We start from the raw sequence: 15,491 nt of genomic DNA, 5'->3' as shown, positions 1-15,491 counted from the left end.
CACAGCTGTCTCAGCCTGCCCAGGGGGTCAGAAACCAAAATAACAAGAGACATGTTTTAATGCATGTCAATACGAGACGGCGGTCCTTGATAACTAACGTCACGAAGCCAGTCCTGAAAGAGCCACCGCATGCGACTCCGGAGCCGCAGGTCGCTGACCCCTGCCCCAACCCCATCCTACAACTTCTGACAAGCCTTGGCAAGTCACCCATCCAAGTACTAACCAGGCTTAATTTGGGGTAGCTAGCAACTCCCAATCAACCCACTGCGTTTTGAGTTTAGTTTGTTGTCCCTTCCCCTGCACCTCCGATTAGCATGGTTAGCTACGTATGGTGCGAAAGTAGTTCAATGTAAAACATGCATTAAATTCGCTGGTCTAAAAAGAAAGTAACGTTTCAGCGTTGTGTCAATGCGCAACACAAGCCCACAATTCGTCCGTCTCCATTATTATTCTTCCACAAGAGCGTCAGGCTGCAGCACCCACCCTTGCACACAAGTTCCGTGACAATTGGCCGCATCATCGCAACTTACAATGTCTACCTTGTACGCCGTAGAACAGTACTTGCAAAGGAACTTGAAAGTGCATTTTTTTTTACTACTCGGTAAACCATTCTTACAAAGTATCGCACACTACAGAACTATACGCGAATCACATACAAACGGTTACATTCACGAATAATCCAAAATTGACAAATATGTACATAGAACTTACAAGTCTAAACACAAAAATAAGAACATCTGATTCATATAAAAATAAAAAGCCCACAATCATTGATAAAGACCATACATGTGTATATATATAAAACATGTGACGTTTTGGGTAATAGCCCTTCTTCAATAACACCACCTTCATGTTGTGCTGTGACCAGGGGTCAGCAACCTGCCGCTCCGGAGCACTGCTTATTTATTATATGGACCACCACATACCTGTCAACCCATACGGTTTACCCGTAGTCTTCTACATGGAAATGAGTTCAGGTCCATACGTCGTAAAGCCGTTTCAATACGAGCAAAACAATTTTTGTCTATTTGTTTGTGTTTCTCCCTTGTGATGGGACTTTGAAGGATGAACGCTGAGATTTATAAGGGCACGGGGTGACCAACAAGGTCTGAATTGGTCTGTAAGAACGTAGGCACTGATAATGGGTTGACAGGTATGTAATCAACATGCATTGCAGCTCTTGAAACAGAAGTTTCTTGTTTACCGAATTCGAAAACAGATGTCTCTTGTTATTTTGGTTGCAGACCCTTGGCTATGCCGAATGTGTTAAGCTTTGTTTATTGTGCTTGTACACCACTGCCAACGAAGCAGCATCAACATCATTTATCTCTGTCATGCAACTCGGCGAGGGACAGATAGCGTGTGTAAAATGTGCAAATCGTCTTTTTAAATCGACTCCCACTATACCACGGTAGCGAGACGTCAGCTTCCTCGCCTGGTATGCAGGAGGTCGTCAGTTTGATCCCGACACTGACGCCTGCTGCTGTATATTTGGAGTTTGCATTTTAGAATCAACATGCGTTTAGAGTATTTGGCTGCTATAAATTTCCACATGAGCCACTTCGTTGAGCTATCATTTGTGGGCAGGTCGCTTCTGAAAAAGAGATATATAGTTCAGTGGACCTTATCTGGTAAAAATAAAAAATAGTGTAAATCTTTTAAATAGTTTATGCCCGTATCAGTTCAGGTTGCACGCTTATTTAGTTTAATAAGGTGAAAGAAATCAAGTGACCAGGATAGTATCATTTGCATGATGGCACGTCTGTATGGTGAAATTATTTCGCACCGTACAAAGCCAACCGCGCCAATCGGATGGTGGCTATGATGATGTGATGATGATGGAGGAGTGATGACGACCTTAATTATGAGGGTGGCGTTGATGCCACGTTGGTGATGTTGTTGGGTCCATAAAGGAGTCGTTCAGAAGTCGTTGCCATGGCCACATAAGCAGTTAATTAACGTGAACCAGATGTTGGTGGGAAAAGTTATTTACTATTATCTAAGTCAGGGGTCGGCAACCAAAAACAACAAGAGCAATTTTTTTCGAATTCGGTAAAAAAACTCAATATATCAAGTACTGCAATGCAATGTGAACACGAGACGGTGGTAGTCCTTTATAAATAACGTTACGAAGCACAGAAGTCCTTGAAGAGCCGCTGCATGCGGCTCCAGGAGGGCCGAATGATACAATAGGCATACAAAAAAATTGACCCATGTGTTTTTTGTTTGTTTAATGAAAAGGAACAAAATATTTCTATAGCAAGAATAAGAACGGTGGATATACAAAGAGGCAGACATGACAATGTCAATCGTTTTTTTTTTTGCACAAGGCGAGAGAAATTAACACCGGAGATTAACTTTCCGATATTGTTTTTTCATTGCAAATTTACCAAATTCCATCTTCAAACGGTGTTCCCGCCCCACACACAACCTCATTCTCGAGAGAGAGGAGTGCAAGAGAAAACAAAGCGGCGTTGTTGCCCTATGGTTGATCGGAGTCGGTGCTTCTCTCTCAGCTTTAGCTTGCAACAGCAAGTTAGTCATTCACATTTGGGGGGCAGTAGTCAGTGACCGACCGCATAAAGTCATCACTGAAAGCCGAACGAAACAGAAGTTGCCCAAGGTGCCTCCAAGAACCTTCAAGGGGGCCCACAAGAACCTTCATCGGTGCCCCCAAGAACCTTCATGGGGGCCTCCAAGAACCTTCATGGGGGCCTCCAAGAACCTTCATGGGGGCCTCCAAGAACCTTCATGGGGGCCTCCAAGAACCTTCATCGGGGGCCTCGGGAGCAGCAAGTTGCCGACCCCTCCCCATGGCTCTGAAGTGAACCCACAAAACGTGCCGCTTGGAGGCACCACGCGACTCACAACCTATCAGGGCCCCCCTCCTCCTCCTCAACAACGAGACGATCGTTCAATCGACTGTACAACGCAGTAATTATAGACTGTAGCTTGCACCAAGCCGAAGTGTGTACACGGTACAGTCGTTATAGACTGTAGCTTGCACCAAGCCGAAGTGTGTACACGGTACAGTCGTTATAGACTGTAGCTGCACCAAGCCGAAGTGTGTACACGGTACAGTCGTTATAGACTGTAGCTTGCACCAAGCCGTAGTGTGTACATGGTACAGTCGTTATAGACTGTAGCTTGCACCAAGCCGAAGTGTGTACACGGTACAGTCGTTATAGACTGTAGCTTGCACCAAGCCGAAGTGTGTACATGGTACAGTCTTTATAGACTGTAGCTTGCACCAAGCCGTAGTGTGTACACGGTACAGTCGTTATAGACTGTAGCTTGTACCAAGTAGTAGTGTGTACATGGTACAGTCTTTATAGACTGTAGCTTGCACCAAGCCGTAGTGTGTACATGGTACAGTCGTTATAGACTGTAGCTTGTACCAAGCAGTAGTGTGTACACGGTACAGTCGTTATAGACTGTAGCTTGCACCAAGCCGTAGTGTGTACACGGTACAGTCGTTATAGACTGTAGCTTGCGCCAAGCCGTAGTGTGTACATGGTACAGTCGTTATAGACTGTAGCTTGCACCAAGCCGTAGTGTGTACACGGTACAGTCGTTATAGACTGTAGCTTGCGCCAAGCCGTAGTGTGTACATGGTACAGTCGTTATAGACTGTAGCTTGCGCCAAGCCGTAGTGTGTATATGGTACAGTCGTTATAGACTGTAGCTTGCACCAAGCCGTAGTGTGTACACGGTACAGTCGTTATAGACTGTAGCTTGCACCAAGCCGTAGTGTGTACACGGTACAGTCGTTATAGACTGTAGCTTGCACCAAGCCGTAGTGTGTACATGGTACAGTCGTTATAGACTGTAGCTTGTACCAAGCCGAAGTGTGTACATGGTACAGTCGTTATAGACTGTAGCTTGCACCAAGCCGAAGTGTGTACACGGTACAGTCGTTGTAGACTGTAGCTTGCACCAAGCCGTAGTGTGTACATGGTACAGTCGTTATAGACTGTAGCTTGCACCAAGCCGAAGTGTGTACACGGTACAGTCGTTGTAGACTGTAGCTTGCACCAAGCCGAAGTGTGTACACGGTACAGTCGTTATAGACTGTAGCTTGCACCAAGCCGTAGTGTGTACATGGTACAGTCGTTATAGACTGTAGCTTGCACCAAGCCGAAGTGTGTACATGGTACAGTCGTTATAGACTGTAGCTTGCACCAAGCCGTAGTGTGTACATGGTACAGTCGTTATAGACTGTAGCTTGCACCAAGCCGAAGTGTGTACACGGTACAGTCGTTGTAGACTGTAGCTTGCACCAAGCCGAAGTGTGTACACGGTACAGTCGTTATAGACTGTAGCTTGCACCAAGCCGTAGTGTGTACATGGTACAGTCGTTGTAGACTGTAGCTTGCACTCCTAGGTTGTCCTATTGCGTGGGCAACCGTGACGGTGTTTCTATGAAGAGACCGTGGTTTCTTCATCTATGAATAAAACCATAAACCATCATCTATGAACAACCCGTCTCCCGCCACGGGAACGTGGAATTTCCAACACCGGAGCACGGAACGTCTGTGACCGGGGGACGCGATCGAGTGATGATTTGCGGAGCCCTATAACTCATTACGCGACCTGTAACAACTCAAAACTCCGACTTATCTCGTGGATAACAAGAACACAACACATTAACGCCGACACCAACTTAGGAACCCGACTAAATTCCGATTAATTAAAATACACAAATAAAACAAAGTGGTAACAAACGATTTAAAGCCAAACATGGCAAACGAAACAATTACCGGCAACACAAATAAGAGGAAACTGGTGTTGGGGGGTCGATAAGGTCACGGAAACTTTGTTGGGAGCTGCCAAAAAGTAGTGACTAGCAGCACCGATGAAGGCACGGCACACGAAGGGGAGGGGGGCCAGCACCACGCCCGGCCGCCTTTGTCTCCCTAGTGGCGTTGATTACACACCGCACCGGGCTCTCATTTTAGACATCAGAATATTTATTGTTGGAGGAATCCGATGAGCTCTCATGCTCCGTTTTCACAAATGTCCAGCAAGGGGCAGGTCAGAAAGTTACAACAATACAATAAACACAATAGCGGTCCAAAATACATGAAAGTTAAACAAATAACTTGAAACATATACACAGAAAACGAAGGCCGAGTCGAACTAGGGGGGGGGGGAACCATGACTGGTACAGATATTCATCACTGTTATCTGTTGTTTGGCCGTGAGCGGGGATGGAACTCGGGTTCGTAGCGCAACGCGCTAACCGCTGCACCACCGCTCCCCCACACGGACCCACGCACGGTAAAACAGATAAACAAGGAATACTTTGCGCTGCAAACACGAAGCATACCGCTGGTAAATACATATCACAAGTCTCGTATTTATATGCCTTCCGTCACCCGAAAGCCGATTTTGACTAAATAAAATTGACGGCCGGGAAAACAAAAACAAGTAGCGCCTAAAGAAGTAGATCTTAGCGGCACCACTTTTGCCGAGCTGGGAGCCACAGCGCCGACTCGAGCTACGGTGCAGGGGGCATGGCAGGGCAGCAGCAGCAGCAGGGCACGGCAGGGCAAGGCAAGGCAGGGCAAGGCATGTAAGGGCAGCGAACGGGGTATTGTGGCATGGCATGATAAGGCAGCAACAGGGCAGGGCAGGCTCTCTCACCTTGCGCCAGGGAGGGTCCGCTATGCACGGGGGTGGAGGAGCCCGCCCCCGGTTGCTGCTCCTGCGGCTGATGTGGCGGCTGATGTGGCGGTGGAGGAGGGGGCTCTGCCCGGAGCCCGCGGGCCACCACCAGCAGCAGCAGCAGAGCGAGCAGCGCCATCAGCGCGCCGCGAGCCGCCATGCCCCTCCGTGGGTGGGTGGCTCGAGTCGGCGGCTTAGAAGAAGATCCTCGTCCTCCCTCGTGGCGAGTCGACAGTCACCGCGGGAGTCGTCCTTGTCGAGGGTCCCCACCCCACGCCGTCTCTCGGCTCTGAAAGGCGGGGAGGGAGGGAGGAGGAGGGGGTGGTGATCACAGACACCGCCGCGTTACCGTGGAATGTGTCGATGTGCGTTGTACTTCTATTGCACCCGCACGGAGCCCAACCGCGCTGATCAGAAGTTACGAAGGAAGCGACGTCGGTGCCACCGCCGGCGTCCTCGATAGCGAATCCATCACAAACATCTCTCGCTCACTCGCACCAAACTTCATTCTCTCTCTCCCGTCACCAAGACGCCGCCACCACCACCACAAGCGCCATGTGGTGCGCGCCGCACAGACGGACCCCCCCCCCTTGTCCACGGAGCGCCGCAAGAATGCGCCGTAAATTACATGGGGAGGGATGGCGAGAAGGGGGGTGGTGGTGGTGGTTGCCGTCTTTCTTCGCACTTACGTTTTGCCACGACCGCTGTGTAATAGCGGAAGACTTGGGGGGGGGGGGGGCGAGTCAATGGAGGGAGCGGCGGACGAACGCGGGGGGGGGGGGTTGCTGCTGCTGCCGGTGACTGCGTGGAGCGCTCGGGTGGCGGGCTGCGAGCCTCGGTGGTTATATAGGGGCCTCCTCCTCCTCCACAACCTTCTTACTCCTCCTACTACACAACCTTCTACTCCTCCTCCACCACGGCCACCACCAACCACCTCCACAACCACCAGCAACCTCCTCCTGCTCGTCTGCTCTCTGCTCCACCACCAATCCTACCAACTCCCACCCCCCCTACTCACCCACCCCCCCTACTCACCCACCCGCTACTCACCCACCCGCTACTCACCCACCCCCATTCACTACTCACCGCCGCCCCACCACCAAATACCCCAATTTACCCTTTCGCTTCCAGAGCCCCCTTCCCCCATACAGCGTCGTATCCACTCCAGACTCGGAGCTCAGCGGAAAAAAAATCGCTCCCCCAACCACCACCACCACCCCCCAACCACCACCACCCCCCAACCACACCACCCAACCCCCAACCACACCACCCAACCCCCAACCACACCACCACCACCCCCAACCACACCACCACCACCCCCCAACCACCACCACCCCCCAACCACCACCACCCCCCAACCACCACCACCCCCCAACCACCACCACCCCCCAACCACCACCACTCCCCAACCACCACCACTCCCCAACCACCACCACCCCCCAACCACCACCACCCAACCCCCAACCACCATCACCCCCCAACCCCCAACCACACCACCACCACCCCCCAACCACCACCACCACCCAACCCCCAACCACACCACCACCACCCCCCAACCACCACCACCCCCCAACCACCACCACTCCCCAACCACCACCACCACCCCCCAACCACCACCACCACCCCCCAACCACCACCACCACCCCCCAACCACCACCACCACCCCCCAACCACCACCACCCAACCCCCAACCACCACCACCCAACCCCCAACCACACCACCACCACCCCCCAACCACCACCACCCCCCAACCACCACCACCCCCCAACCACCACCACCCAACCCCCAACCACACCACCACCACCCCCCAAACCACCACCACCCCCCAACCACCACCACCACCCCCCAACCACCACCAGCACCCCCCAACCACCACCACCACCCCCAACCACCACCACCACCACCCCCCAACCACCACCACCACCACCCCCCAACCACCACCACCACCCCCCAACCACCACCACCACCCCCCAACCAACCACCACCACCCCCCAAACAACCACCACCACCCCAACCACCACCACCACCCCCACCACCCCCCCCCAACCCCCCCACTCTCCTGGCCCCGTTCCCTCCTCAATTTCCCTGCCCCCTCGTACAGACGCGACGTCTAGCGAGCGGTGAGCAATATGGGGGGGGTGGAGTGGGGGGGGGGAAAGAGCAACTTGTGTAGAAAAAAAAATCATGCCGAGGTGGTTTCCGGATGAAATCACGTCTCTGTCGCAAGCCCAACACACAAAGGCGGCGGCGCGGCTCGCTGCTGTTGTGAGCTCTGCACGCGCTGCTGGGTGATGTGGACGAGGTGGTGGGGGGGGGGAGAGACGCGTGCCTCTTAAACTCCGTCGGAGCCGATCTCAGACGCAGTCGAGACACTGCTTAGACGCAACAAATGCCAAAGGGACACACACGCGGCGCGCTGTCAGACGCGCTTCTGTGGCCGTCTGGAACGCTCTTGCATCCGATATTAGGAAGCACTGGGAGTTATGCACTTTTAAATAATCTCGATTGAAAAGTAATTTATTTAGAACTGCCTCTTGGTAGTTTAGTTTGTTGCCCCCCCCCCCCCCTGCACCTCCGATATAGCACGGTTGGCTTAGTACGGTGCGAAAGAAGTCCAATACACACACACCTGAATGTTTGATGGCTGTTCACGACGATTTGCTAATTAACGCGCACCAACAACGGCTCCATTCCCCATGGGGCTCCACTTTCGCAAACCCGCAGTGACCAGCGAAGTGAAGTATGGTCAAACAGCCCCCCACACTCCACCCATGAGTGAAAGGCTCAAGGCTGAGACCTTCATCCAGAAGTTGATTAATTGAGAGCTGTAAAAGACGAGCGGATGTGTGGCGTGCTTCTGTGATGGCACGTGCGTTCCGACTCGCCGCTTCCTGCCCATTGTCGGCTAATTGATTATTGCCACAATCCACGCCACGGATATAATCAAAGCATTGGGGTTGTCACGCCGTGGCGATACTAAAAGCTCCGCGAAGCCCAAACAGAGGCAGCTATTTTCAAATGTTTTCTCCAGGTCCCACGGGCGCACCAATCACCTAACGCAGCCAATGACAACGATTAACAATGATAATCGAACAAAGTTTTGCTGGCTGGTTGGCTGGCGGGACGGTCAGTCACGTACAAAAAGACACGCGGACTGCTCGTACTGTGTATAGAAATGCGACTTAAGTTGTGTTAAACAAAATATATAACTTCGGATGATGAATGGCAGCTTCTAGAATCGAATATTGTGTTACAGCTCCTTACCAATCGACTGCTGGATGAAAGTCTACCCACGATGCGTCTATCATGGGGGTTGTTTGACCATACTTCACCACGCTGGTCTGTGCGAGTTGGTGAAGCGGGGGGAGGGCAGGGGGGGTTGGGGGGAGGCGTTGCAAAACCGGTTCAGATATCACTAAATCACTCGCAAATGATGTTAGGGGTGGCCGAGAACGGCCTCTAATCATAGCCGATGGTAATATTACTGCACAGACCCAGGCTCTATAGGGCCGGTGAGAAAGATGGTGGTGATGGTAAGGCTGATGCGTCACTGCGTAATTGTCCCCTATCAGTCGTGTCGAGTTCCGTCTGCTTATTAGGAGAAGAAGAAGCAGCCCTTCCTTGCCCACGGCGATCCGTTGGGAATGGGTGCGGCTCTGAACGGGAGGCACTCTTACGGATGGCTCGGAGATTGTACGATAAGTGAAATCATTCTCCGAAGCAGTTTCACAATCTACCACGGGCTCCATTAGCGTAGATGGCAGGTACAACTGCATCTGCAGCACGGTGTCCCCCCGTTGTCTCTTCGACCACCAACAACATCCCCCAACTTTAATGACCCTTCTGTCATGGAAAGCGCGCTCTCTGTCGACGCGGCCTTCGTGAATAGGGGCCACATGCGGTGCGATTTAAATGCCCGGGCGACACACGCACACAACGCCGTCCCGGTAGGTGGCCTTTGTATGCGAGCATGTGTGTTGAACTTCTTTCGCGCCGTACGTAGCCAACCGTGCTAATCGGAGATGCGGGGGAAAGGACAACAAACGAAACGCACACAAAAAGCAGTTTTAAAGAAATTAGTTTCCGAACTAATTTCTTTCTTTAACCCAGCGAGTGGGATTATTGTGCGTATTCGGGCGGGCGGGGGTACCCACCACCACCCATCCACGTCAACAGGCAAACTTCTACCACACAGAAAACTCGGATCAGAGCTATCGATGGGCACAATGAACAATGCACGATCAGCGGCTCAGTGACATCTGAACCGGTGCCGAGCGTCCTCAGGGTTGACTCAGCCTTAACTGAGCAGTACCTGGTGCGGTGTGTAACTCTCAACACTGGGGAGACAAAGGCGGCCGGGCGTGGCGCTTGTCCACACCAATGCCTCGTGGGCCGTTGCGGTCCTTAATAGGTGCTCGCTAACACCACTTGGCCCCAATGTACGTACGCATAGGAAACGGGGGGGGGGGGGGGTGAAGCCTCGATAATAATTCGTCTACATTGACCTTCAAATTAGTTAGATAGTCCGTCGGTGGACTATCTGTTTGCTTAAACACGTTAATATTATTAATCCTTGATCGTTTCTGCGTGGATTAAATATCGGCCGTTCTATAGGATTCGGGGGGGGGGGTGCATCAGGCGAACGTACGCAGGTGGGGGGGGGGGTAAAAAGTCCGCGTTGTACAGAGAGGGGGGGTCAAGTTTTGACGGATTTTTGCGAACCTACTAAATGGATGGCCCCGAAGGGCGCGCTGCGTAAACATGGGTTAATGCAGCGCGGCTATTATCGGGCATACAGTTCAACTACATACTCCGGTACCAGTAATGCAGAAATAAAACAAAGCTCACGGCGTAAGTCTGTAGAATAGGTCAACGTTTCCATTAGCAACAAAACAACTCAACACATTCATACATCACACACTATTGGCCTTAAAATAAATATGAAAGGCGACGTTTCGGGCAATGGCTCTTCTTCATAGCATACAGAGGCCAAAAAGATGTAGCGGAGATATATCACTGCAATCTTCACCACCGCACCGTACAGAACATGATGCAGTGTTCAGCGACAGGAGATGTGGAGAGGGTTACAAAAACTACACCCTCACCACGAGCGGGCGCGTTCAGCCACCGGTAAAACTTGAAGCGCAACTCAGCACCACCGTCTCCAAACAGGACTGCAACCCCACAAGGGGAGGCTCATGAACACTATGGAGCATACCATGTAGGTGGTACAGAGCGGGGGTGCGTGTGTTTCAAGGGAGGTAATGGTCTATTCCAATGAGAGTGATTTTCATGTTCGCTTAATGATTCGCTCGTGTTCGTGAGTATTGTGTGTTCAGGAGACAATGAGAGCTCAGTTCAACAGCGCTACCTACAATTCAACGTGCCTACAACATTTCAAACACATGAGTCTACGACTCTACGTAGTAATACGTTTTCTTCGTCGTATTGATGGGGTTGTGACTCAATATCTAATGATAGGTAATTTTTCACTTTCCAAATTAATAATAAAGTTTTTTTGGGTTAGATCGCTTACATGTAAATGTGTCGTACGCCCACCTCCACCCGACGCAACAAATTCGTAAGGTTTGTCACGTAAACAATAAAACCAGCCACCAGTGTGTTGGAGAGGAACCCACAACATGTACAATTCAAGTACGACGTTTTGCTGGTGATTACAACCACCTTCACCAGGCGATTTGCCAGAATTGTGAAGAAGTCTTCCTTCATAAAACTGTTTATTAGGAAACATTTTATCAGGCCCCATGGTGTAAAGTGCAGTCTCAAACTCAAATTATCCACTCTCTCTCCGGTCTCTATCTACATGACATGAAGACGGATAATTGCCCGAAACGTCGCCCATTATATATTTGACATTTGAAGGCCATGGTGTTATTAACGAATGTGTTCAGTGTTTTTGTTGTTTTGTGCTTGTGCACGAATACCAATGCAGCATCATTAGCAAATAGTTTGTAGACGGTATTTGTTATGTTAAATCAGATCGATATTCTTTGTACAGAATCTGTCTTCCTTGAACATTGCCATACGTGTTTACCATTAACGCGTTTACTGTGTAATATGAAACTAGACTTAAAGCTTTCGTGACTGCAGGAATGCATATTATTTGGGTCTTTCGGTAAAGCCACGTAGATAAAACAAAATAAAAAATGTTATTATTTCTATTATTTTTCTATCTACGTGGCTTTGCCGAAAGACCCAAAGAATATTAAACTACTGTATTAAGCCACTCGGAAATTGTAAAGTGATCTTTATTGGTAAGATGTAATCAACTGATTTCTTTAGAACTGTTTTTGTGTTTATTTTGTTGTCCTTCCCACGCACCTCCGATGAGCGCGGTTGGCTACGTGCGTTGTGAAAGAAGTTCAACACACACACCGTACATGCAATCGATCGGATTCATTGTTCAGTGTTGTCGCAGCACCATTACAATTTTCGCCTAATTGGCGGTTGTCCAAGTTTACTTATTAATCAACTGAGAGCATTGATAATCCTGGCCGCGCCCCTTCCTTACCCGATTCCAACTAACCCGCACTGACAAGCGTCGGTGAAGTATGGTCAAATAATCCCCAAGACCGACACGGCACGGGGAGGGCTGCATCCGAACAAAGGCTGCATATATTGTGCTTAACACCGTGTGTATGCTACGCGCGTCTGTAAAATACAATAGTACTATTAAACTAAACACATTTATTTTTTACCAGGTAAGGGCCACTGAGCTATATAGTTATTTTTCAGAAGCGACCTGTCCACAGATGATACCTTAACGAAGTGGCTTATCACGTGGAAATGTATAGCAGCCAAATACTCTAAACGCGTGATTTTGATTCTAAATGTGGAGGGGAAAAACCGGAGGAGCCGGAGAAAACGCCACGCGACCACGGGGAGAGAGACACCGCAAACTCCAAATAGACAACAGGTCGGGATCGAAGCCACGACCTCCTGCACACCAGGCGAGGTGGTTAACATCTCGCCACCGTGGCCCCCAATACGAGAGCGGGTGGGGGGGGGCATTGATTTTAGAGTTTTCACTTGCCCAACAGTCTGTTAAGGCTTTGATATGGGGAACATCTCCAAATCAGCAGTTTCTCTGAGCTGCCACCATCTCTAACAATTGTCACACAAATGAGTCATTTCTGCACATCTCTAGAATGCCGATTGACTATTGCAGAAATGTACGAAAAACAATTCAATTTACCGGCAGATTAAAGTGAATGTTAGTGTAATCCATATCACCACGCGAAGTGCGTGCGATTGTTTTCTATACTAATTAATACGATACCGTAGAACAGTTAAACATCGAAGAATGCTCGTTATTTTCACGAGCAGCGTCAGTCATGAAGCCGTTTAAACTATTAGCCTAACTAGAGTAGGCAGCTTAAATCGGGTGTCTCTCTACTCGCATCAGAAACGCGTTACGGGAATGCACGGATATGGCCGCAGGATGTTAATATGCAGAGGATCGGAACCATTTCCATCACAAGCATAGGGCCAGTTGAGGACGCAACGTGTCTCCTGACAAAGGAATACCTGCGAAACGCGCAGGAAGCCACAGAGTATACGTAACGTCTTCAGCACACGGCTAGTTTTGTTGTGCTTGTCATCCATGGCCTATGGGGAGAATACGTCTGTCCTGTGCATTGTTAGCCCGTGTCGTCTCTGGAAAAGGAAAAAAGGCCCGACAAGTATGTCTCACCGCAGACAAGCCACGGAAGTCACGTCTCGAATTCGAGACGTCACAGATCTCGAGTTATCAGCGCAAAACCATGGGACGGGCTCTTTAATAGATAACTCGGAAGAGCAGGGCAGTGGTAACGAATGTGCGTGCGAGAAGCCTGGAGCATCATCATTGTTAATTGACAACATATTTTTCAAATGACTTGGTGAGATACAAAATTTTTTTTATGTTTATTCGCATATTATAAAAAAGGATTTGTTTATCTTTCCTATACTTTGCACATGCATCGTGTTTTTGTACTGTTTATTGTTGTAACATTTTGAAACCTGTCCCTACTGGACATCTGTGAAAAAAAAGCTTTAGAGCTCATCGGATTCCTCCAGTATCAATACATATTCTGATTCTTATTTGTTAGTGCAAAGTCACAAAGTAAATGTAAGAATAATTAAAAAGTGCGCGCGTGTGCGTTTGTGTGTGTAGAAGCCTTGAAAATTGTACGCTTGTAATTACGCTGAGAGGCAGAGAGAAACACGTGGACAAGGGAACAATCACAACTCAGAGACATCACAGGGACTGTTCGGGAATGAGCATACGGGAGCTGGGACACGACACGCCAATGGGCTGAGACTGGTCGTGGGATTGCAGCCAAAGGATGGAATACGTGAACACGAGGATGAGCGGCGTGCAAGGGAATGGAGCAGTTTTGAGAGGGTGGCATCGCAGGGGCAACAAGGTGGCGGGTGGCGAGGACGAGGTGGGGCATCCTTCATCCAGCAGTGAACAGAGCATGCCTGACGATGACCGCGCCGGGTAGGGCCACGGTGAGCGGCTTTCACGCACATCGACGATGCCGCGGCATTTGCGTTTCGCCGCGGAATATGAACATCGGGGACGGTGCGTCGCTTCTGCCGTCCATCGGGGGACACGTTCATCTGAGGCTTCAGCCTCACATTCCGCTGACGTGCGCCAAGTTTTATTTTCAGGCGGATGCCGGATTTGGGGGGGGGGGGGTCCTCGCAAATATTGGAAACGTGAACTCGCACGTTCGCCGCACGCTGCCGCGGTGTTTGACTTCGTCTCCCACCCCGCCGCACACGGCGAATCGCCTAGCAACCGCGACGGTGACACGCAGATTAACACCAGATGCGTCGGACTGGGTGAACCTTTCTCGCCTTCGCCGTTCATGTGGTGAACCTTTGCCGTTCATGCGGTGAACCATTGGGTGAACTTTCTCGCCTTCGCCGTTCGTGTGGTCACTTGCTCCGTCGTCATCGGGCAGGGTGTGCAAAAGCCACACAGCTCTCCCCCTCTCTCTCTCTCCGGAAGCCCTCTCATTGTAGCGGACAGACCTCGACATTGGCATTTAGCTCCCGAGTTTCCATCGTCAAGAGGAAGAAGAAGCAAGTGTGTCGGGGTGATGGCGTTGATGGCTGGTGGCACCATTGCCACTGTGCGAAATAAAATACTCGTGTTATGTATAGTGCCGCGGTCAAGTCGAGTAAATTTTGTTTTCGTTTGCGTACGCCTGTCTGGAACACATTTCCCACTCAAAGCGTCACCACATTAGTCGTGTCGCGTCAAGACATTTTCCGTGAGGTCTCTCTCTTTTCGGTTGCTTCCATTTTTCCGAACAGCACACTTTTAATTTCCCTGTTGTTGTCCATTCTGCATATGTGTCCGAACAGTGCCAGTTTCCTTCTCACCACTGCCTGCATTATCATCAGGTCGCCTTCTATGCGCAAACTTTTTTTTATTTATACGTTGGTCACTCTTTGGGTCCAGCTTAGACGCAGTTTCCTTCTGTAGCAAAACATTTCTAGTGGCAATATCGTATCTCTGTCAGTCTTTTTGTAATGTCCAAGTCTCCATCACATTAATACTCAACATAAAACAAAATAAACATCTGCAATTTACAAATTCTACAGAAAGATTGCCCCATTCAGTATATCCACTTTTAATGATGAAGAAACACTTGGACCGAGGGTGAGGAGGTGTGCCCATTTGCCCGGTGTGTGTGAGCGCGAAAGAACGGGCCACGTGGCTTACGTCCTCTAGAGTCAATCAGCTCCTTATCTCATCCACGTCGTCTCGAGACTGACCCCACGTGCTCGCGCTCGAGACAGACCTC

At 50.1% G+C, this 15,491-nt stretch overlaps 1 protein-coding gene across 6 annotated transcripts in view; it reads right to left on the bottom strand.

Annotated features, from left to right (window-relative positions):
- Positions 1–10,831, bottom strand: part of LOC144724512 (tenascin-X-like) — a 166,160-nt gene extending 155,329 nt beyond the window's left edge. For 5 of the 6 annotated variants that reach the window (XM_078603715.1, XM_078603718.1, XM_078603719.1 and 2 more), the window contains exons 1-2: positions 6,357–6,430; positions 5,647–5,956 (exon numbers count right to left, since the gene is read on the bottom strand). In XM_078603715.1, the coding sequence (XP_078459841.1) occupies positions 5,647–5,827 (181 nt within the window). In that variant the 5' untranslated portion in view covers positions 5,828–5,956; positions 6,357–6,430. Of the gene's footprint in view, positions 1–5,646; positions 5,957–6,356; positions 6,431–10,772 lie in introns of those variants that run through there. The other variant, XM_078603716.1, reaches the window with a different exon arrangement.
- Positions 10,832–15,491: the final 4,660 nt, after the last annotated feature.

The sequence above is a fragment of the Lampetra planeri genome, chromosome 21, assembly GCF_965212315.1.
Source record: "Lampetra planeri chromosome 21, kcLamPlan1.2.h2, whole genome shotgun sequence".
NCBI classification, from domain to species: Eukaryota; Metazoa; Chordata; class Hyperoartia; order Petromyzontiformes; family Petromyzontidae; genus Lampetra; species Lampetra planeri.
This window is presented reverse-complemented; position numbering and strand designations above follow the sequence as displayed.